The sequence below is a fragment of the Peromyscus leucopus genome, chromosome 8b, assembly GCF_004664715.2.
Source record: "Peromyscus leucopus breed LL Stock chromosome 8b, UCI_PerLeu_2.1, whole genome shotgun sequence".
NCBI classification, from domain to species: Eukaryota; Metazoa; Chordata; class Mammalia; order Rodentia; family Cricetidae; genus Peromyscus; species Peromyscus leucopus.
Window position 1 is genome coordinate 54,291,223 of NC_051086.1, and position 22,473 is coordinate 54,313,695.

Consider the following 22,473-nt stretch of genomic DNA (forward strand, 5'->3'; position numbering starts at 1 on the left):
CTCTCTCTCTCTCTCTCTCTCTCTCTCTCTCTCTCTCTCTCTCTCTCTCTCTGCTGTGCAGTGGGGAGTGGTGGCTACGTTGATGCCTGAAAGGAGGAGAAGGCAAGATGTGGCCTGTGTACCTAGAAGTAAGGAAAGTGAGTAGAGAAAACTTTCTGAAGCTGAGGCAGGAGCCTACCCTCTACTCAGGATCCATCTCAACATAATAGACCTTCTTGCAACTTCAGGACCTGCATGAATTCCGGGATTTTAGAACCTATATCATATTATGAGCTGAACTCCAGTGACATTGGACCAGACTCACTGCAGACCTGCTTGGGTTCTAGGTTCCCTCTTTAAAATAAACTTCACAGAGTACAATGACTTTCACAGAGTAGCAGCAGGATGGAGGAGGAGAAAGTCATTTCTCAGGCTCCCATTTTTCTAGATTCCAGCCCTGCATCTGTCTCTATGTGCTGTGAGCTTGGACATGTTAACCTCTCTGTCTAGACCTTGTGCTGTGGAGAGAGGTAGCTACTTTGATGCTTGAGAAGAGGAAGAGGCAAGGGTGTGGTGTGCATAAGTTGAAATAAGGGAAGTCAGGCTGAAGCTGCCTGGGGCAGGGGCCGTCCCTCTCCTTGGAGTCCAGCTCATGGGAAGAGATCTTCTGGGAACTTCAGGACCTGCATGAGCCCTGGCATTTCTGAACCCACTCATATTTTGAGCTGAACTATCACTGCTAGTTGGGCTAGGCTCATTGCTGACCCCCTTGAGTTCCAGTTTCTTCATGTGTCAAATGCAACTTCAGTACTGCAGAGCCCGGAGGCATCATTTCTAGCCTGTGACTCTTCACATCACTCCAAGACTCCTCTGACCTTCCATTTAAGTTGCCTGTCCCAAGTCTCCATACAGGTGGAGGCTCACCTGTGAAGAACCACCATCTATGTGGACTAGAATCCCATCCCCAGTGGCCAGCTCTGCTTACCTTTTGTTGTGAATCCAGACTCATAAAGTTCCCATTTAATAAGCTCCTTACCTGACATCAGCATTGGTCTGAAATTCACAAGGCGTGTGCTCAGTTGTTGTGAGGAGCCTTGGCAGGTAGTGGGATCCACATGGGGTGTGATTGTTGTGTCTGAAAATGATGAATAAAGGACCATGGTAAGAGACAGTGGTTGTGTGATTGTCAGAGAAGCAGCAGTAGGAATCAGGGTAGTAAGGCTGGAGTCCTACCTGCTTAACCTCATACCCTTCCCCACAGTCTCCTGTAGATAATGATGCTCTTACAGGTGCTGCAGGAAAAGGTCCTGCTCTGGGACCACAAAGTTCAAACACTTATGATGATCTATTCTAGTCCTAAGTGTGAGTCTCCATTATTCTCTAACCCTCAACTCTCTCATGAGTTTCTGTCCCACAGAGATAGGTAGCATCTTATTGTGTAGTTCAGGCTTGCCCTGAGCTCACATTCTTCCCAAATTAATTTCACATGTTCTGGGATTATAGGAGTATGTTCATGTCCAGTTAGTCATCTTATTTTTGAAGCCTTTTGATTTGTCTTAGTGTTTGATCTACAACTTCAAGGTGGATATAATGTATAAGTCACAGAGATTCTGAAAAAGTTCTTAGGGGCTTAGGGAAATATTTCAGATAATAGCTGACAGTTACTAATTGGCATCCTAGGGAGGAAGTTGAGGGTCTTGGAAACACAGTTTGATACACGATGAAAATGAGCATGGAAGTTCAGGATGGAGCAAAATTATTTTAATGGATTAAAGGCGTGCACCACCACCACCCAGCAAAGGTTGATTTTTTTTTTTTTTTGAGCTGAGGATTGAACCCAGGGCCTGGATCGCTCTACCACTGAGCTAAATCCCCAACCCGCCTGTGTCTTTTAATACCCCTCCAAGGCTACTCTGACCTTCTATTTAAGTTGCCTGTCCCAGGTCCCCATAGAGGTTGAGGCTCACCTGTGAAGAACCACCATCTATGTGACTCCAAGTCTTATCACCAGCTGCCAGCTCAGCTTACCTTTGCTTGTGAATCCAGACTTGTCACTTTCTAAGTTACCAATCTCAGAATATTTTGTCTTTTTAGTTCTCCTATGCTTACGTCGTAATTTCTTTAGTACTGATGAGCCTTGGTTGGTTCTGGCAATGACATAGGATATGACTGTTGAACCTGGAAATGATGAAGAAAGGGTCATGAGAAGAGACAGTGGTTGTGTGGTTGTCAGAGGGGCAGCAGTAGCAGGATTACCTACGATATGACTGTTGAGCCTGGAAATGATGAATACAGTGCCAAGGGAAGAGACAGCAGTTGTTCAGTGGCCAGAGGGGCAGCAGGAGGAGTCAGGATAGCAAGGCTGGTGTCCTATCTGCTTACCCTCATATCCTTCTCCACAGTCTCCTGTTCAAACACCTATGCTGATCTACTCTAGTCCTAAGTGTGAGTCTCCATTCTTCTCTCAGCCTCAACTCTCTCATGTGTGTCCCTGAACTTCTGCCCCAAAGGGCCAGTTATCAAATTACTGTATAGTTCAGGCTTGTCTGGAGGTCAGATTCTTCCTGAATTAATTTCACATGTTCTGGGATTATAGGACTATCCCTGACCAATTTTTTGGTCACCTTATTTTTGAAGCCTTTTGATTTGTCTTAGTGTTTGATCTAAAACGTTAAGGTAGATATAGTGTATAAGTCACAGATTCAGAAAAACAGCTTTGTGACTCAGGTAAATATTTCAAATAATAGCTGATGGTTACTAAGTAGCATCTCATGGAGGAAGTTGAGGGTCATGGAAACACAGTTTTTTACACAATGAAAATGAGCATGAAAGTTCAGGATGGATCAGAATTGTTTTAATGGAACAACTTGGAAGAAGGGAATAGCGATGAAAAGAAATGAAGGAAAGACACTGATGATAGCATAGGAGGAACCTTTGTGGGGAGAGAGACATGCACAGTGTAACCTCTGCTACAATATCATCAGTGCAGCCTACATAAGCACTGTGTCCAAGGGTCTTCTTGTGCAACTTGAAGATGTGAGACCAGCACCTGTTGCTGAGTTGGTAATAAAACAAAGGGTGAGCAGAGTCAATGCTCAGATATCAAAACTGAGACAGTCTGTGGAATGACTTTGTCTATGACACACATTACATGAGCCAAGGTGACAACTAGGAGCAATGGCTTCTGACTGTGTAGTCAACATTTTCAAGGCTCTGTGTGGGAGGGAAGAATGATAGGGAAGGGAAAGACAAGGATTAGGTGTGCACAGGACTTTCACAGACTAGCAACAGGATGAAGGAGGAGGAGGAAGTTGTTTCTATGGCTCCCACTGTTCTAGATTCCAGCCCTGCATCTGTCTCTATGTGCTGTGAGTTTGGACAAGTCAACCTCTTTCTTTTGACTTTGTGCAGTGGAGAGATGTGGCTACATTGATGTTTGAGAAGAGGAAGAGGCAAGGGTGTGGTGTGCATAAGTTTAAATAAGGGAAGTCAGGAAGGAAGCTGAAGCAGGAGCCTTCTCTCTCCTTGGTGTCCATCTCAAGGGAGGAGATCTTCTGGGAACTTCAGTACCTCATGAGCCCTAGGGTTTCAGAACCCACTCATATTTTGAGCTGAAATTTCAGTGCCATTTGGGCTAGGTTCACTGCTATCATGGGTTCCAATTTTTTCATGTGTCAAATGCAGCTTTAGCACTGCAGAGACCTAAGGTGTGGATACAAGCCTGTGACTCTTAACATCCATCTAAGGCTCCTCTCATCTTCCATTTAAGTTGCCTGTCTTAGGTCCCCATACAGGTGGAGGTTCACCTGTGAAGAACCACCGTCTATGTGACTAGAAGTCCCATTTCCAGCTGCCAGCTCAGTTTACCTTTGCTTGTGAATCCAGACTTGTCACTTTCCAAGTTACCAATCTGAATAGCTGACATTTGATTTGGTCTCTGATCTCCATGCTGCAAGCTGAGCTGTCCTGAGGAGCCTTGGTTGGTTCTGGAATCCACATAGGGTATGAATGCTGAACCTGGGAATGATGAAGAAATGGGCATGTGAAAAGACAGTGGTTGTGATTGTCAGAGAAGCAGCAGTAGGAGTCAGGGTAGCAAGGCTAGGGTCCTATCTACTTACCCTCATACCCTTCTCCACAGTCTCCTGAGGAGAACGATGAACTTACAGGTGCTGCTGGAAAAGGTTCCTGCTCTGGGGCCATGAGGTTCAAACACCTATGCTGTTCTACTCCATTCCTAAGTGTGAGTCTCTGTTCTTCTCTGAGCCTGAACTCTCTCATGTGTGTCTCTGAGCTTCTGCCCCACAGAGATAAGTGGTATCTTTCTGTGCAATTCAGGCTTGCCTTGATCTCACCTTTTTCCTGAAATAATTTCACACCTTTTGGGATTATATGAATATGGCTACAACCAATTAGTAATCTTTTTGTCCAAGTCTTAATATGTTTCTTAGTATTTGATTTAAAACTTCTAGGTGGATATATGTCCACTAGGCACAGAGATTTGTTTTGGTATATAGTTATTAGTTGAAGGTATGATTCATTGTTTATGCTGTGGAATATTTGTTTAATGACACATTATGTATTGCATTCTTTTATGTTGCATTTGTTTAACTCTGTGATCCTGTGTTATTTTGCCTGTCTAAAACCCATGATTGGTCTTATAAAGAGCTAATTGTTCGATAGGTAGGCAGGAGAAAGTTTATGTAGGTTTGGCAGGCAGAGAGAATAAATAGAAGAAATCTGATAAAAGAGATCGATGCATGAAAGGAGAAGGAGAGGAGGACTCCAGTGGCCAGTCACAGAGCTACACAGCAATCCAAGGAGTTATTAGTAAAGAAAAATATGTAAAAAAGGTAAAAGCCCAGAGGCAAAAGATAGGTGGGACAATTTAAATTAAGACAATTTAACTAGAAACAAGCCAATCTAAGTTCCGGTACTCATAAGTGAGAATAAGACTATGTGGATTTATTTGGGAGCTGGTTGGTGGGCCTCCCAAGGAGCCAAAGAGTAAAAGAAAAAAAAAAACTACCAGCAACAGAGATTCTGCAAAGTTTCTTGGGGGATGAGGTACACATTTCAAATAATGACTGATGATTAGCAAGTGGCATGCTAGGGAAGTAGATGAGAGTCTTTAAAACACAGTTTTGTTTCACAATGAAATTTAATCATGGAAGTTCAGGATGGAGTGGTGCTATGTATATCACTCTGTATAAATAAAACACTGATTGGCCAGTAGCCAGACAGGAAGTATAGGCGGGACTAACAGAAAGCAGAATTGAGGGAACAGGAAGACAGAGGGAGAGACCTGCCAGCCGCCACCATGACAAGCAACATGTAAGGTACCGGTAAGTCACGAGCCACGTGGCAACTTATAGATTAATAAAAATGGGTTAATTTAAGATATAAGAAGTAGATAACAAGAAGCCTGCCATGGTCATACAGTTGATAAGTAATAAAAACATCTGAGTGTTTATTTTATATGTGGGTTGTGGGACTGCGGGGGCTTGGTGGAACCTGGAGAGAAGCTCTCCAGCTACAGAGTGAAATTGTTTTAAATGGAACAACAGGGAAGTTGTGTGAGGCATGTTTAATCCCTTTTACAATGCCCTTAAATACAATGGCTTTAATCCTATCAATCACACAGTAAGTGAAATCAGTGACCATTGAGGACAATGACTTTTGACTCTGTAGCCAACATTTTCAAAGTTTAATGTGGGGTAAAAAGAATGAATTTTGAAATGAAAGACAGGGTTAGGCAGGACTTTCACACTGTAGCACTAGGTTGAAAGAGGTGCCTTTGATGTCCCATGCACTGAGTGTTATAGATATCAGAACTGAATCTGTCTCTATGTATTGTGAGCTTGGACAAGTTAACCTCTCTGTCTAGACCTTGTACAGTGGAGAGAGGTGGCTACTTTAGTGTTTGAGAAGAGGAAGAGGCAAGGGTATGTATTGTGGCATAATATTTTTGTACAGTGTGAAGATGTGTCTTTGGCAATGTGCCTTCTGATTGGTTTAATACAGAGATGAAATGCCAATTTCTTGGCTGGAAGTGATTCTGCACAAAGAGGAAGAAGAGGAGATGAATTAGGCACAGGAGAGATGCCAGAGAACATGGGGATGAAAAAGGAGGTGCAAAATGGAAGAGAGGAAAAAAGCCATGAAACAAAGATTAATATAAATGAGTTAATTTAAGTTATAAGATCTGGTAGGGGCAAGCCTCAGCTCTATGTCGAGTTTTCACAATTAGTAAGTCTCTGTGTCATTTTATTTGAGCTGGTGACCAAAAGAAAAATCTGTCGCCAGGCAATGGTGGTGCACACCTTTAATCCCAGCACTCAGGAGGCAGAGCCAGGTGGAACTCTGTATGTTCGAGGCCAGCCTGGTCTACAGAGCGAGATCCAGGACAGGCACCAAAACTACACTAGAAACCCTGTCTCTAAACAAACAAAAACAAACAAACAAAAAAGAAAAATCTCTCTACCGGTGTGCCTGGGTAAGTGAGAATTAAATAAGAGAAGTCAGCAGAAGAAAATAACTGATGCTAAAGCTGGAGCCTACCCTCTTCTTGGGGTCCATCTCAGGAGAAGAAGCCTTCTTGGATCTTCAGGACATCTATGACTCCCCTGCATCTTCAGTGTCCACTCATATTTTGACCTGAATTCTGGGAGCCTTTGGGCTAGGCTCACTGCTGACCCTCATGGTTTCCAGTTTCTCCTTGTGTCAAATTCAGCTTCAGCTCTGCATTGTCCAGAGGGGACCTTTCTAGTCTGTGACTCTTAGCCCTCACCATGGCTTCTCTGCCCTTCTATTTCAGTCCCTTATTCAGGTCCCCATACAGGTGGATGGTCACTTGTGAAGAACCACTATCTACGTGCACTTTAACTTCCTTTCACATCTCCAAGTTTAATTCATTTTTATTTCTGCGTACAAACTGCTCAGGTTCCCATTTAATAAGTTTTTTCTTTCAATCTGTGAGTGACTCTGGGGTTCATGATCTAAGCCCAGTAGTTCTGTTGAGATGCCCTGGACAAGGGACTCCAAGTTAAGTGCCCCCCTGGAGCCTGAAATGGGGAAGAATGGGCTCTGGAAAGAAAACAGTTGTGTGGTTGTCAGAAAGACAGAGGTAGGAGCCAGGGGAGCAAGCCTAGAGTCCTTCTTTCTTACCCCCATAACCTTCTTCACTGTCACATGGGAAGAATGATGCTCTCAGAGTTGCTGCTGAGAAAAGGTCTGGGACCATGAAGTTCACACCTTTGTCCTGGTTCTACTCTAGTCCTCTGTGGGAGTCTCTATTTCTCTGTGAGCCTCAGCTCCCTCATGTGGGACTCTGAGCTTCTGTCGCACAGGGTTTCAAACTACAATAATAACAGCAGCAGCAGTGCATGGGTTTGTACTTACAATACCCAAATATTTATTGAATATTGAGTATTTAATATTCAATGTGGATTCTCACTTTACTCCCACAACCAAAAGAAACAGGTTTTTTTTTTTTGTGATTTGTATAGAGGTGTTATATATATATATATATATATATATATATATATATATATATATATAATTTTACAATACCATTCAGTTCTACATATCAGCCACGGGTTCCCCTATTCTCCCCCCTCCCACACCCTCCCCTTATCCCCAGCCTACCCCCCATTCCCACATCCTCCAGGACAAGTCCTCCCCCGAGGACTGCGATCAACCTGGTAGACTCAGTCCAGGCAGGTCCAGTCCCTTCCTCCCAGACTGAGCCAAGTGTCCCTGCATAAGCTCCAGGTTTGAAACAGCCAACTCATGCAATGAGCACAGGACTCGGTCCCACTGCCTAGATGCCTCCCAAACTGATCAAGCTAATCAACTGTCTCACCTATTCAGAGGGCCTGATCCAGCTGGGGGCCCCTCAGCCTTTGGTTCATAGTTCATGTGTTTCCATTCATTTGGCTATTTTTAAGAAACAGGTTTTTTACCCTACTCCTGTTTCCTAGATGGAGACATGGAGGCAGAGGGCTGTAAAGTGTTGTCCAGGTTGGTAGCATCAGGACTGGAGTCTGCCTCTGGCCAGCTCTAAAGTCTGGGTTTGTAACTTACGTGTCACCAATCACTCCTTTTGGGAATGAACTTGAACCCTGTGCTCACCTCTTTCAGGGCAATGCCAGCCTCTTCCTACTACTGCAGCTCAGAGTGCTCCTTGCCATGGGCCTGAAGATGCACTCCTATAGAAGAGGGTGTGGGGCTCTAACGTTCACTTAGGGGTTTCTGCATGCCTTCTGGTTCCAGGCTTTCCCGAGCCTGTGAATCCTTTTGACAGGAGGTTAGCCTGTCCATGGAAACCCTGACAGGAGGGCCACAGTAGTGGTAGTTGGGTCCTTGGTGTACTTACCTATTATCAAGTCCTCTGCCTGGGCTTTGATCTGCTGCAGCTCCTGGACCTTCCGTTTCCTCCTTTTGCGGATGAGGTCCAAGTCCTGTTGGCCCTTATGCTGAGCCTCCTCTGTATCGCTCGCCTTCTTGGACTGAGCTGCTTCCATGGTGATAGAGTCCCCAGATGATGCTTGGCTGTGCAGCTCACACTGGTCCTGTTTCACGTCTCCCTTCTCTTGTTGCTCCGAGCAGGAGGCCAGTGGATCCTTGTCTTTGCTGGACATTTCTGCTCTGGAAATGGGTGTTTGATTGGAACTGATGCAGGAGACCTAGAACTAAAAGGAAGAGCAGAGCAGCCTCTACAGGGACCGATTGTCCTCTGGTCAGGACACATGAAGGACTCCAGGCTCTCCTGGGGATGGAGACTGTGTGTCCAGGTGCAGGGCTTGGGCTTTATAGGGCAGATGAGGGAACTCTTGGAGGGTGTTTAACAGTGGTGTGTTCTCTATGGTGTCATGAATAATGCCAGTGGAAGTTCCTGTCAGGCAGTTGTGCTGTTATGCTGAGTCGGGGTCTCTCAGCTTGTCTAAGGTTTCTTCTTTTAGGTCATTATGGTCATTTATCTGACACTGAGGACAAATAAAAGGAAGGGGGATGTATTCTCTCATTGGCTGCTTCCTGCAAGTGTGTGTGTGTGGGGAGGTGGTGGTGGTGGTGATGGAGGTAGGGCTAGTCTCTTACCTAGGGCTTAAGGGGGTGTAGGCTAGGGTGACTTCATGAACCAGGAAAAGAGTTTTAACTTGTTCTGCTGCAATGGATCATGTGATTACCACCATTTACTTCTGGAGAAACCTTAGAAAACAGTTAATAGTCAGGGCTACAGTGTAAGATGAGACTAAGGACAGGGGACCCAGTAAGCTCTTAGCTAGGAGAGCCATTGTCCTAGTGTGGACCTAGTGATGGCAGTGATTTGATCCAGGAGGAACTTGGGTAAATCTTTTAAAGGACAGGAAAAGTGGAAGTGTGAGGATAAGGAGGAATGGAGAGATGAAGGGGAGGAGCCAGAGTGGGAGGGAACAAAAGCCCGTCCTTAGGAAGATGACTGTCATTGATTCTTTGCCTGCTCCTTAATTAAGTCTTTGACCTCTGTAACAGCTTGGGTTTGTTGGTGCAGAAGCAGCGCTGTTCCTGGAGGAGGGCACAGTTTCTTCCACCACCAGCAGACAGGAGATCCAGGCCTCTAACTTTGGAGAACCACAGCAGCAAAGACTTGGCTCAGACCTAGCCATGGAAAGTGATGGAGAGGGAGGAGTGGGAAGGTGGGCATCTGGAGAATGGAGGGTGGGAAATGTAGGGATGGGAAAGCAAGAAGATAGAGGGATACAGTATATAGAGTTTATAGCTGGCATGCTAAGAGGATGCTAGTCAAGGGAGAAGGGTTGGGGGATGCAGGAAAGGGGTGTTGGGATTTCAGCGACAGGAGCATGAGAGGATAGGAAGACAGGGACGGAGGATGCAGGGATGGAATGTGCAAGACACTCACTATTCTGCGTTCCTTAGCTTCTTACTTTTCTAGTGTCCTACTATAAGGAGATCAGTCCTTCAGACATTACTATGACGGAAGGTGAGGTGAGGAGATGCAGCACTGAGGGGGACTCAAGAGCTCAGTCTGAGTTCAAGCTAGATCCTGTGAAGGAATTTGGAAGTCTCTTGTCCCTGGGCACCACATGGAGGAACAATCCAGAACCAACTAAGCTGAAAGGACAAATTACCAAGAGAAAACCAAAGAGACACATGGGCAAGAGTGTGGGGAGGGGTTAGAGTGACCCAAGACTTTCCCATAGGCCCTGGTGAAAGGACAAAGGGAACATTAGTTCTGTGATGTGTCTAAGAGTGAACTTGGCCAAGCCAGCCTGACACTGGAGTCAGTGCCTCGGAAAAACTAAAGTTGTAGCTTCTGGGGACCTGACTCTTCCTCCTGGGCTGTGGTTATCAGTCCAAAGGCAGCTGTGTCCGAGGAATCCTGTGCTCTCTTTGCACATGTCTGACTTAGCTCTGTGCTGAGGTTGGCTGTCCACACCACACCTCAAATAGTATATATGATGCTGTACTTCCTAATAAACCTGCTTGGCCTAAGAATCGGCTCATGCAAGACCTGCTGGACCCAGCTGCTGCTTTTGTCTTCTTTGTTTCTCCTCCCTGTCCTCCCTCTAAATACCTCACTACTAACGATCCTTGTTCCTGCAGCTTCAGGTCAGACAGGAGAGAGGAGGGTGCAGGACAGACTATGACAGGAACAGGCACATGAAGCACACAGGGGAATCCAGCCACCTCCCTCCCACCAGGGCTGGCCTGCAGACTTTCCAAGCAGGGCTGAGCCTGGGCCCTGGCTCTCAGGACGGGTCACCCATGTCTGCCACAGTATGCCTTAGTGCAGTCAGGCCAGGACTTCCTTCCCACAACTCAAATGGTTTCGTGAACTCCATTGATCCCACTACTCACCCTGCTCTTGTAAGAGGCTCACTGATGTGCGCGTCCCTGGCCAAGGCTCCTCAGCTAGAAATCATCTTCTTTGAAAGTGAAAGAGACTCTGGCTCTTCCAGGAAGCCAAGCACCAGAGACTCTGCAGATGCTCTTCCTCTGAGCTGTGAGAATGGAGGTTGAACATTGTTCAGCTCATTTCCTGTTTTGAACTTTCTGCAGATGCCTGGGCTGGAGGAGGAGTCAGACTTGAGAGCTTCATCCAGGTCTGCTGAGGCCCTGCCTCCTGAGTGCAGGACTCACGTCTGAGCCTCACTTCACTCATCTACTAATGTGGTCCTCCCAGGTTTGCCAACAGGTCCCAGTTCAGCAAAAGCTCCTGGATCTCCCCAGGTTTGTGCTCGGGATCTCTGCACTCCCTTTCCTCCTTGTAGCCTGCCCAGGGCACAGGCTCTTCATTTCAGGAAGTGGCTCTCAGGAGCTAAACCCTGTGAATTTTTTTGACTCCTAAATTCTCCTAAATCTCAAATATGGTATTTAATTTCCATTAACATGTTTTATTCTGTAGGTGTGTGATGTATGTGCATGTTCATGATCAGAGCAAATGTCTTAAAGTTCAGTTTTCAGAGTTTTACCCTTATAATTGTGCTTAATTATCATTAACACAAAAGATGTAGACATGTCAATAAACTTTTTCATTATATAAAATACATTTTTTTCTTAAAGTACTGGCTCATGTTAGATTAAAGGATAACTTTAAAGTCTATTTCTAAATACTTATTGTCCCTTTCAGACTTATTAAAGGATCTGAACCTTACTGCAGGTTCAGGAGACTCTTGGTGACATCACACTGTGTTTGTAAAATGACAATAGCTGTGCAGGCTGCACTGATCACATCTTGAGATATCTGTTGTTTGCTGTGATTACAGCATTTTCCCTGTACATATGAAATTTTATGTTCTGATAGAAATATGATACCTTAATTATGGAATGTAAAGATTTAAATATATTCCCATTTTCATTATCTAGTATGTAATAATCAGGTTAGCATATCTTTGCATTGCATTATGTGAGAATATTCCATTTTACAAGTTTGTGTTTGGAGTTACTAACTTGAGTTACATAAAGAGATGGTAAGTGAATTTGGCCTGTGATGAGGACAGAATTTTCACCAGCCTCTGGAATGTGCACTGCACATCTGTGTAAAGTACCAGGAATGCAAAGTATCCACCAACTCTGAGAGTCACTGAAGATTCTCAATGTCTTATAGCATCAAATATTCAATCAAGATTTAATTCCAAATGCAAAAAATAAAAAAAAAAGGCATTTCATTAGTTTGCAAATTTGCTATCATTTTAAACAAATGGTAAAATTATATTACAACAAAGTGTTGTTTATAATAAATTTCTTTAAGATTTATTTTTAGTAAAAATGTTTGATTTTTATACTTATATAGTTATATATCCAGAGTCACATAAAAATTATTTGGAAAAAGGTTTTGAGGGTAGGAAATGTTTGAGAAGCCCCTCTTCCTTTCCTATTCATTAGACATTCAATTTCCAGGGAAAGGACCATCTCACTGTCTCCATTTCCATGTGTCCCAGTCCTGCTTGTATTATGGTGTGTCAGGTGGTTTTGAGACTGGTCCCTCAGGCCATGAGAGCAGGCTGGACAAGACCTGAATAGACTTGCTGGCTCCACTGGAAGTTTCCTGAGATGCTCATCCCACATGAACATCTTGTGGGGGAAGGTTAAAAAGGAACACCTGGTTCCCTAAGAGGTGTCCTGGAAACATTGCCATCAGAAAGGCCACTGAGATGACCACTGGTTTATAGATTTAGTAGCCAAACAAAAGTCAGGCAGAGCCAGGAATCACTTGAGTGCCCATCCCTCAGCCACTAAGATGTCAGGATCTCACAGAGACACTTCTTGACGTCTCATAGAGGTCCATGATCAGGTAAGGATGGGTCTCCTTCAGAGCTCGGTAGACTTGGTCTTTACTGTCCCAGCTCCAGGACCTGCTGAGGCTGAAGAGCTTCCTCATCTTGTTTTGGTTGGTGGCCTCAGCCCGCACTGCCTCATACTCCTCTTCACTCAGCACTAGACTATGCAACTTGTCCAAGAGAGAGTCCACTGATGTCACTCGGGCCACCAGCTGCTCCCGATGCTGGTCCAGGAAGTGTGGCAAGGCAGGGGCATCTAGGGGTGAAGATGAGACTGGCACTGAGAGAAGAAAGGCTCCTCCATGGGCTCTCCCACTGGCTGCCCACTTCTTGTTTTATTTTCATTTACCTCATCTGCACCCCTGACTCCCTCCTTCCTCTGGAAGGTCATTTGAAATAATACCTATATCCTTCCTGATACCAGTTATTAGTCTGTCACTCTGCCTAACTAGAATGATGGGTTCATGGTGGGGTGTTCAGGTTGGGAGTGGTGGAGTTATTGTCAACAATGAAAGTAGCAAGGGGCATGACAGGAACTCTGCCTTGGGTGTGCACCTCTCCTGGTGAGGTTTGGAAAGTAAGGCTTCCTCCTTCTCACTGCCCTTCTCTTAAGGATTAGATCATCTACCAGCCCAATAGTATTGGCTTCTCTGGCCTCATATAGTTGTTACTGACCTTTGTGGCTTGCAGTGATCATGGGCAGTACAGGTCTCAGGTCCCCTGGAAGAAATGAGAGATGATGCATCTGTAGTGATGCTTGTCACCAATACCCAGTGCACTCTGTGAAACTCCCACCCATGCTTAAGATTTTGAGAATAGTTCATTCTCAAAATAGTTCATTACAGAAATTCTGATATATTCTGGAAAGTGAACATTTCCTTACTCACACAGGGAATCTAGGTGTGAGGACGATCATCACAGAGAGAGAAGACATGTGAATGAGCAATAGATATTTCTCCCACATAACCACAGCCTCAATTTTATCCTAGACTGAATTCCTCATGGAGAACTAACCAAGTCCCTTGTTGGCTTAAATCATGTGACATTCAATCCTGGGTAGAAAACTAATTTCTTGTCCTTGTTTGACCTTGTGCACTCACATGCCACAAACATGTGTTCTTGATTTGATTTCAGAATCAAGATGAAGCAAGACTGAACACATGAGAACAATGAGTGAATTTTAGCACTAAGTGGGGAAGGCTAATAAATTTCAGCTCATGAATAAGTCCCAGGGGGTTGAAAAGACCTTAAATTCACTGTGCTCTAACAGTTTAGAGAAGTGAGCCCAAGGACCCAGTTTGTAGTATTGGAAGCCCTGGTTGCATTTGTGTGAAAAAGGATGATATTTTGTACACTTCATGCTAGTTGAACCATCTTGGTGCATCCTGACTTGTAGATAAACGGGAAAATCTAATGAAGAAATTGAGTGAATGACATGAATTTAAAAACCAAAATGTAAGACTGGGGACACAAGAAGTCCATGGTTATAATCTTCTAGTATTGGAATATGGGGAGGGAGTAGGTCTTAATGAGTCCCAAAGAGCAAAACAAAATCATGAGGAAGAATTTGGCTTAATAAAGAAAAACAGCAACAATGCTCCCATCAGCTAAGGATCACATAGTGAGATGGGGATGAACAGCATTTAACCTTTCCAATCCCTACCAGTAACTAATTCTGATCTCTGGTTTACAGGTGAGGAAGGTCAGACTCAAATGAGTTAAGTCACTTTCCAAGATCACCTGCAGAGTCAGTGCTGGAGTGAGATTCAAACCCTGGCTTGATGCTGGGGCAGGTCAGTTCTCCACATGTGAGTCCCTCAGGTCAAGGCTGAGCAAAGGCAGTTCTTTGACCACAATAGCCTGTTTCTAGCAGCTCAGGAGCAGAAACCACCACTGTTGACAGCTGACAAGGGCTGGGCATCCCCAGAGATAGTGATTAGAGGAGTTTGGTTTTGGCATTGTGGGTGTTAGGCTAAGATTTTTTTTTTACTTCACCAAAGAAATGTCACTATTTGGTTTTCTCTTGTCTATGTCAGCTTAAAATATGGATGAATTACAAGAGCCAACAAACAAATAAATAAAAATACAAGTTTTGGGACAGAAAACCTAACCATGGAAATGAAAGCACTTTATAAGAAAAACTTTAAGATATATATAAAAGGAAGAAATTGAAGGAGGACTTTGAAGATGAGAAGACATTCCTCCTCCAATGCTCATTGTTTGAAAGAATAAATATTGTGAAAATAGCCACCCAATTAAAAGCACACTACATAATCAATGCAGTCCCAATGAATATGCCAGGAACATTCTTCACAGATAGTGTGGAAAATAATGCTGAAATACCTGTGGCACCACGAGAGACATAGGGTGTCCAAGGTAATCCTGAACAAAAACAATTTTGTGGAAAGCTTCATCACACCTGATTTCAAACCAATGCTGCAGCCATAGTAGTAAAAACAGCATGGTATTGGCATAAAGAGATGTGCAGATCAATAAAGTAGAATAGAAATCTGGGTAAAAGTCCACACAGCCATAGCTACCTGGCCTTTGACCAAGAACCCAAAATATACTTTGGAGAAAAGACAGCCAGTTAAACAAATGGTGCTAGAAAACCTAGATAGCACTGCATGGAAGAACTAAACTAAATGCCCATATCTCACCTTTACAAAACAAACTAAATGATCAAAGACCTTAATATGGGACCCAATACACCAAATCTTGTAGAATAAAAACTAGGGAGACCATTTGAACACAACAGCGTAAGTCAGGATTGTGTGAATAAGGATTGAAATGAGAGATCTTAGAAGTAATGAGTTTCAATAACAAAACCCAGTTCCAGGTGTGGGATATCTCCATAGGTGCTGTTGGGCAGAGAGGTCCCGGAGGTTTCCTCAACAATGCAGGTGCATTTCATTCATTTTGGCTCGCCATCAGAACTAGTGAATAAGACCTTATTGCTGAAGACACCACACATCTTGGATATGTGATATAGAGAATTCAAGCTGGAACTGAGTTGGAAGCTTTTATAGTGTCAGATGTTGTTATTCAGGCTGCTGAGGGAGAAAAGGCATCAACAGCCATGCTGCCAGTCAAGATGGTCCCACTGCTGCAACAGTGGCACAACTGTGATGGGAGCAACCAGTGCTCACTTATTACATTTCAAGTCCACTCCACAAGACAGAACCCACTCCTAGCATTTTAAACTGATAAAACAAACAAACTCAGGTTTTTGGATATCATAGGCCCTTGAGACTAGCTACTATTGCTGACTAGCTAAATGGACACAATGTCAATGCCCTTCTAAATATCAATGTTTATCCCACAGACAAAGGCTACTTTCAGTCTTCTTCAGGAAAGCCTCTCACTGCTGTGAATGGAGGTGAATGCAGATACCTATGTCTGTACAGGATATGAGAATAAAGGATAGTTGAATACTTATCCCTATAAGTAGATATTTCTACCACCCCCATGAGTCTCTAAGAAGAGAAATTGGAAAGAATGGTGGGACAGAATCACCTGCACCTACTGTTTCTGGACCCACACAAGTAGGGTCTGCCTATCAGTCAGCTGGACATGTGAAGCAGCTCACAGGGACAGTACCGCTTACTGCTAAAATACTGGCAAAAAATAGACTATGGGAGAAGGGATGTATACAATCCATCTGTACTGACTGGTGAACTCACTCGGTTATACTGGGTAGTTCTGAATGCACAGGTACACAAATGGTCCCACTTAAACTTTGAGAGACACAAAGCAAAACTTTATGAATGTGGGGAAGGGATTTGTAGTGAAGAAGAGGGGTTGGTAGGAGTAGGAGGGAGATAAGAAGGTGTGTTTATGGTGGAGTTACTAGAATGCACTGTATGAATATGTAAAATTGTTAACAAAATGTATATAAAATTATGTATGGATTTAAGATTGAATATCTCATGATAACAAAAATGCCTTCATTTTAGCTGTTTACATTTAAATGTGAACTAGTGACAAATGCTTCGTAGGTCTCAAAAATCTTTCATTTCTAGGATATTGGGGGCAGAAATCAGGATACGGGACTGAGAAAATGGGACTTGAGATATGCGGTGGTATAGATGTGGTGTGTTCCCTGATAAATAATCATGTGTTGAAGGATGAGTCCTGCAGCAGTAATCAGAGGATGTTTAGCCATGAGGACTGTGGTTTTATGAATGAACTCATACGCTAGTGCACTCATACTTGCATGAGTACTCAGAACGGTACTGGAAACTATAAGCATGCACAGTTGGAGGAATTGGGTCCCTGGAGGCTTGACCTGGAATAGAATATCTTGCACGAGCTTCCTGCCTCTTCGTTCTCTCCTTCTCTCTTCTCTCCTGGTTCTTCTCCATTCCCCCCACCTCTCCTCTGCCCCTCCTCCTCTTCTCTTCACCTTTTCCTGCTCCTCTTCTCCTTGCTCTCACTCTAACTCTAACCACATGTTTTGGATCTAACAAAAGCAACATAACTACTCGGGCTATTTCATGACACCAAGAATTAGTGACAATACCACTCTCCCCACTCATTGCCTTTCTTCAACCTTTGGGATGTCTGGACCTAAACTAATTTTACCTGGTTTCAGCAAGGCTTCCCAAATGAGATTCTGATGCTTCTTGTCTGTAATCTGGAGCTTAATCCCTGAACCCATGTGATCAACATAGATCTCAGAGAAGAGCTGGGATTCCCCAGGGCTCCTGTAGCACAGCTCCAGTTCCTGGAGAGAGAGAGAGAGAGAGAGAGAGAGAGAGAGAGAGAGAGAGAGAGAGAGAGAGAGAGAGAGAGAGACTGTGTGAGAAGCTTCTACTCATGTGAACAAGGGCTTTGCACACACCTCCATATTTTCTTGATCTTGTACACCACTTTAGACACTGGCTGTCTTTTGCCTTGAGGTAACCCACAGTCTTTGAATGTACATCTTTAATCAGAAGGTTGGAACATTGTGGAAGAGGACAGAGGACATAGAAAGAATGTAGCAACAAAAGATATGGATCCAGCTAAGATTCCCATCATGCTGTTTCTTTTCTCATCACTCTGGAAAAACATGACAGGAAACAACTTGAGGAAGGGTTTATGTTGTTTAGTTTCATGGTGGGGAACACATGGAAGCTGGGGATCCATTCTTGGTGGCAGGAGATTGGGTACAGCTTGTTATATCCCAAAGGATCAGGAATGTAAGTCTGAGGTGGGATCAGGGCATGGCTATAGCCCTCACAGTCTGCCACTAGTGGCCTGCTTCTGATGGCCAGGCCTCACCTATTTGTTTCCACAACTCTCCAAATACTGGAATAAACTGGGGATCAAATGTTTAACATTTACACCTGTAGGAGACATTTCAGATTCAAACCATGACGAGTGAGAGCTCATCCTGAAAGTCCTGCTCACACATCTTAATTCAGGGCTTGCTGTCCATGTTAGGCTTCCCCTTCTCTGTGCCATTCCTCACTTCTCCAGGCCTTCTGTATTCATGTGTGGTCCCTTAAATTGCTTTCTACCTAAAGTGGATGTATTCTTGCTCATCCCAAATCCCAATTGTTTTCTCTCTAATTGCAGTTTGCTGCAAAGCCTTGTAATCTGCCCCACAGTTTCCCAAACCTGGCATCTGACCATAAAAAGAAGCAAATACTTGGATGCTCACCTTTGGGATGATTTCCAGCTTCTTGGAAGCAGACACTGTGTAGCGGGAGCCAATATAAAGAGAGTCTAGTGGTGGTGGCTTGTTTATTCGAACAAATTGGAACTTCATTTCTTCATCATCAATGGCCTAGGGAACATTGTAGACAGTGATTTAACTAGATTTCTGGGCTACAACATCTATCTGGTCTGAATAAGGTGAGGTGGTTGATCAGCACATTTGTGTGGGGTCGGGTGGTGACACCTCCTGGGCACTCTTCTGCCTTGTGTTCAGTCACACAGACTATTGAATTATTGGCTCCTGCCATGTTCATTGTAGGAACAATGTCCCTGCCAGAAAAGAAGGGAGCTGACTATATGTTGGGCATGGAGCATTTGCTTTCTTCTGATGGATGGAAAGAGGCCATAGAAGGCTGTATAGAGATTGCTAAAGGAGCATTAATGGCAGTTGGGGTAGACTCTGGTGTGAGGGGGCCAAGAAGACAGCAGAATTATAAACACTAGCATTTACCTTATAGAACTGAATATCCACCCCAAGTTGAGAAACTAGGGGCTCATTAACTGTGTTTCAAGTTTTCTGTCAGCCCACCCTGGCCCCACTTTTGTGATTCTCAGTTTCACCTTCCGAATGGTGCAGTCATTGGGGATCAGGTAGAGATGAAGGGTGACTTCCTTGAGATTGACAAAATAGTAAATCAATGTGACGGAAGTGATGGGGATGAAGTGTCTGACAGCAGGGATCAGTCTCAGTAGAACTCCCACTGGGGAGAAGTTTGGGTTTTCCAAGATTGTGCAGTTCTGCTCCACTCTGGCTGGCGTTTCTAGGACCATCCCATGTTCTTGAAAGTGGGCCACACTGAACCAGGAGACGTCCACCTGTCCCTCTGTGAAAGAACAGATTCAAAGATGTAGATTTAGTGTTTCCACTAACTCATGCTTGGCTGGAAAAATAGCACCCTAGGATTTAGAATGACTGTGGTGGTTTGCATGAGAATGGCCTGGTGGAATTGTTTGGAAAGGAGTAAGAGGTGTGGCCTTGTTGGAGGAGGTGTGTCACTGGGGTGGCCTTAGAGTTTTCAAAAGCTTGTGCTGTTTCCAGGTTCCGTTCTCTCTCCTCCTTGACAATAAGGATGTAAGCTCTCAGCTACTGCTCCAGTGCCAAGCCTGCCTGCTTTCTGCCATGCTCCCTGCCATGATGGTCGCAGACTCACCCTCTGAATCTTTAAGTCTCAATAAAATATTTCTCCTATAAATTCTTTGGTCATGATGTCTTTTTAGATTTTACTTATTTGTTTATGTTTATGAGAAATACTGTGAACAAAAACATCTGAAGATTTATTAATTAATCACTAATGAGTACATAGCAGATCAATAAAGTATTTCCATACTACTGATTCACTATGCCAAGCAGGTGTGACCTGCTGCCAGAGGTGACTCATGCAAACTGCCCCTCATTGGAGCAGCCTTGAATTTTGTCTTGTCTAGCTATGGGAACATTCACAGTGGAGTGGAGGTTCTTGATGGTCTTTATAGCATCCACCGATGCAATAAAGAATACAGCCTCAGAGTCTACTGTCAGAGACTAGACACCCAACAGGTTCTCTGAGGTGCTGCCATTACTAGCCTCACTGTTTTGGGTTGACAATTTTTGTTGCTGCAGATAAGTTTGCTTTATGAATGAACCTGAGTACTATTTGTCCACTGAAACAATGCTGGATGCATCCATGCAATGGTTAATGTCAAATGTGAATTTGATAAAATCTAGAATCACCTTGGATATAGGCCTCAGGGCATAATGGAAGGAGATTTTCTTGTCAAGATCCAAGTTCATTTAAGTCAGAAAACCTTAAGTGATGATTTTTTCTGTTCCACGGATGCAAATGCTCAAGGAAGTATTTCCACATGGTCAGCACATCATACAGCTATGGTCCAGGGTGGAGGGGGCAGTCTACATTTCTAGCTTGGAGCAGAACTTGGCAGTGTCATCAGTACAGCTTTTAGGTGTGAAAGATGCTAGATTAATAGGTCACTGAGTTATGCTGCACAGTTTCAGATAGCTGAGGCCAGGCAATGTGCCAGAGTTAAAGATCCTGCAAGGAAGACCTGAGAGCTCCTTCTGTGAATCTTTGAAAGTGAAGCCTAAGGTGGAATGGACATCTTAGGATGTTGGAGAATCCAGAACCACATTTTTTTCTGCTGAAGAAAGTTGTAGGCAAGGAGTAGTCAGTTGGCCCAAGAGAGAGACTAGGTGTGCTTCATGTGGCAGAACTGAAGAGCTGGAACTACTTTTGTACCTTTGCGAATGACATCACGAGCTCCATAACTGGACATGAAGCTGCAGAAATTGGTGTTTATGCTGATGGAGTTTTTGCCCTGCTGTGGTTGGATCATTCCTTAGAATGCCCGATATTTCCATTTTTGAATGGCAATGTTTATTCTGTGTCATTGTATGTTGAGACATGAAATCTGCCAGCTCTCATTGGACCAAGAGGTGAGTGACTCTTCTCCCACCCAGAGAATCCTGCCTCTAGGACCTAGGCCCTGGGACACAACCAGTCCCTGGGAACCCATATCCATCGCTGCCCCAGTTGCTGGCTGGTAGGGAGGACTCCTGCAGGCAGACTCCCCCACCAAAACCCCCCATCATACCCTGCAATCTACAAGACCAATGCCCTACCCCAAACATACCCATCCCCCTGTGACCCCAGAGGCTTCCTGAGACATGGAATCTTCCAGTTCTAATTGGACCAGGATTTGCCAGCTAGCAGGGAAGACTCCTGTGGACAGGCTCCCCTACCCAAATCCCCCATCATACCCTGAAATCTACAAGACCCATGCCCTATCCTAAACATATCCATCCCCCTGTGACCCCAGAGCCTTCCTCAGAGACAGAATCTGCCAGCTCTCATTGAACCAAGAGTGGCTGCCTGAGACACAGAATCTGCCAGCTTGGATTGGACTAAGAGCAGCTCCCTGAGACACAGAATCAGCTCCAATTAGACCAAGACACAGTGGGGCCCCCGAGACACAGACACAGCAAGCACAGATTGGACCAAGAGCAATTCGCTCAGACACAGGCACCTCTTGCACCTATTAGAGAAGAGATGGGTAGACACCAGTGTGGTTGATATATTGTGCACCCCAATAAACTTATTTGGGGTCAGAGAACAGAACAGCCATAATATTAAACATAGAGGTTAGGCAGTGGTAGCACACACTTTTAATCCTATCACTTGGAAGGCAGAGATCCACCCGGATCTCTGTGAGTTTAAAGCCACGCTGGAAACAGCCAGGCATGGTGACTCACGCCTTTAATCCCAGGAAGTGAGCCTTTAATCCCAGGAAGTGATGGTAGAAAGCAGAAAGGTATATAAGGCATGAAAAACAGGAATTAGAGCTGGTTAAGCTTTCAGGCTTTCGAGAAGCAGTTCACTTGAGACCCATTTGGATAAGGACTCATAGGCTTCCAGTCTGAGGAAACAGAATCAGCTGAGGAATTGGCAAGGTGAGGTGGCTGTGGCTTGTTCTGCTTCTCTGGTCTTCCAGCGTTCACCCCAATACCTGGCTCCAGGTTTGTTCTTATTAATAAGATCATTTAAGATTCATGCTACACACCAGTGCAAAAATACATACAACAACATAAAGAGCAATATGGCATCACCAGAACCTAGCAGTTCTATAACAGCAAGACCTGAACATCACAACATAGAAGAAGCAGAAGAAAGTGACCTTAAAAATAACTTTATGAAGATGATAGAGGCCTTTAAAGAGGAAATGAAAAATTCCCTTAAAAATTGAGGAAAAGGCAAACAAAAAATTGGAAGAAATCAATAAATCTCTTAAAGGAAGCCAAGAAAACCATGAAAGGCAATTAAACATGTGAAGGAAACAGTCTGAGACCTGAAAATTGAAATAGAAACAATGAAGCAGACACAAACCAAGGGAATGCTGGAAATAGAAAATCTGAGTAAACGAATAGGAACTACAGATGCAAGCATAACCATCAGAATACAGGAGATGGAAGAGAGAATCTTTGGTGTAGCGAATACAATAGAGGACATAGATTTGT

At 44.1% G+C, this 22,473-nt stretch overlaps 1 protein-coding gene and 1 pseudogene across 1 annotated transcript in view; both read right to left on the reverse strand.

Moving 5' to 3' along the window:
* The window catches only part of LOC114688011, an 89,703-nt pseudogene extending 78,659 nt beyond the window's left edge, over window positions 1–11,044 (reverse strand).
* Window positions 11,045–12,082: 1,038 nt separating this feature from the next.
* LOC114688012 (NACHT, LRR and PYD domains-containing protein 1a-like) overlaps window positions 12,083–22,473 on the reverse strand; it is a 39,877-nt gene continuing 29,486 nt past the window's right edge. The window contains exons 9-13 of the mRNA XM_037201055.1: window positions 19,026–19,288; window positions 18,409–18,534; window positions 17,346–17,487; window positions 13,437–13,481; window positions 12,083–13,017 (exon numbers count right to left, since the gene is read on the reverse strand). Of these exons, the coding sequence (XP_037056950.1) occupies window positions 12,725–13,017; window positions 13,437–13,481; window positions 17,346–17,487; window positions 18,409–18,534; window positions 19,026–19,288 (869 nt within the window). The 3' untranslated portion in view covers window positions 12,083–12,724. The remainder of the gene's footprint in view (window positions 13,018–13,436; window positions 13,482–17,345; window positions 17,488–18,408; window positions 18,535–19,025; window positions 19,289–22,473) is intronic.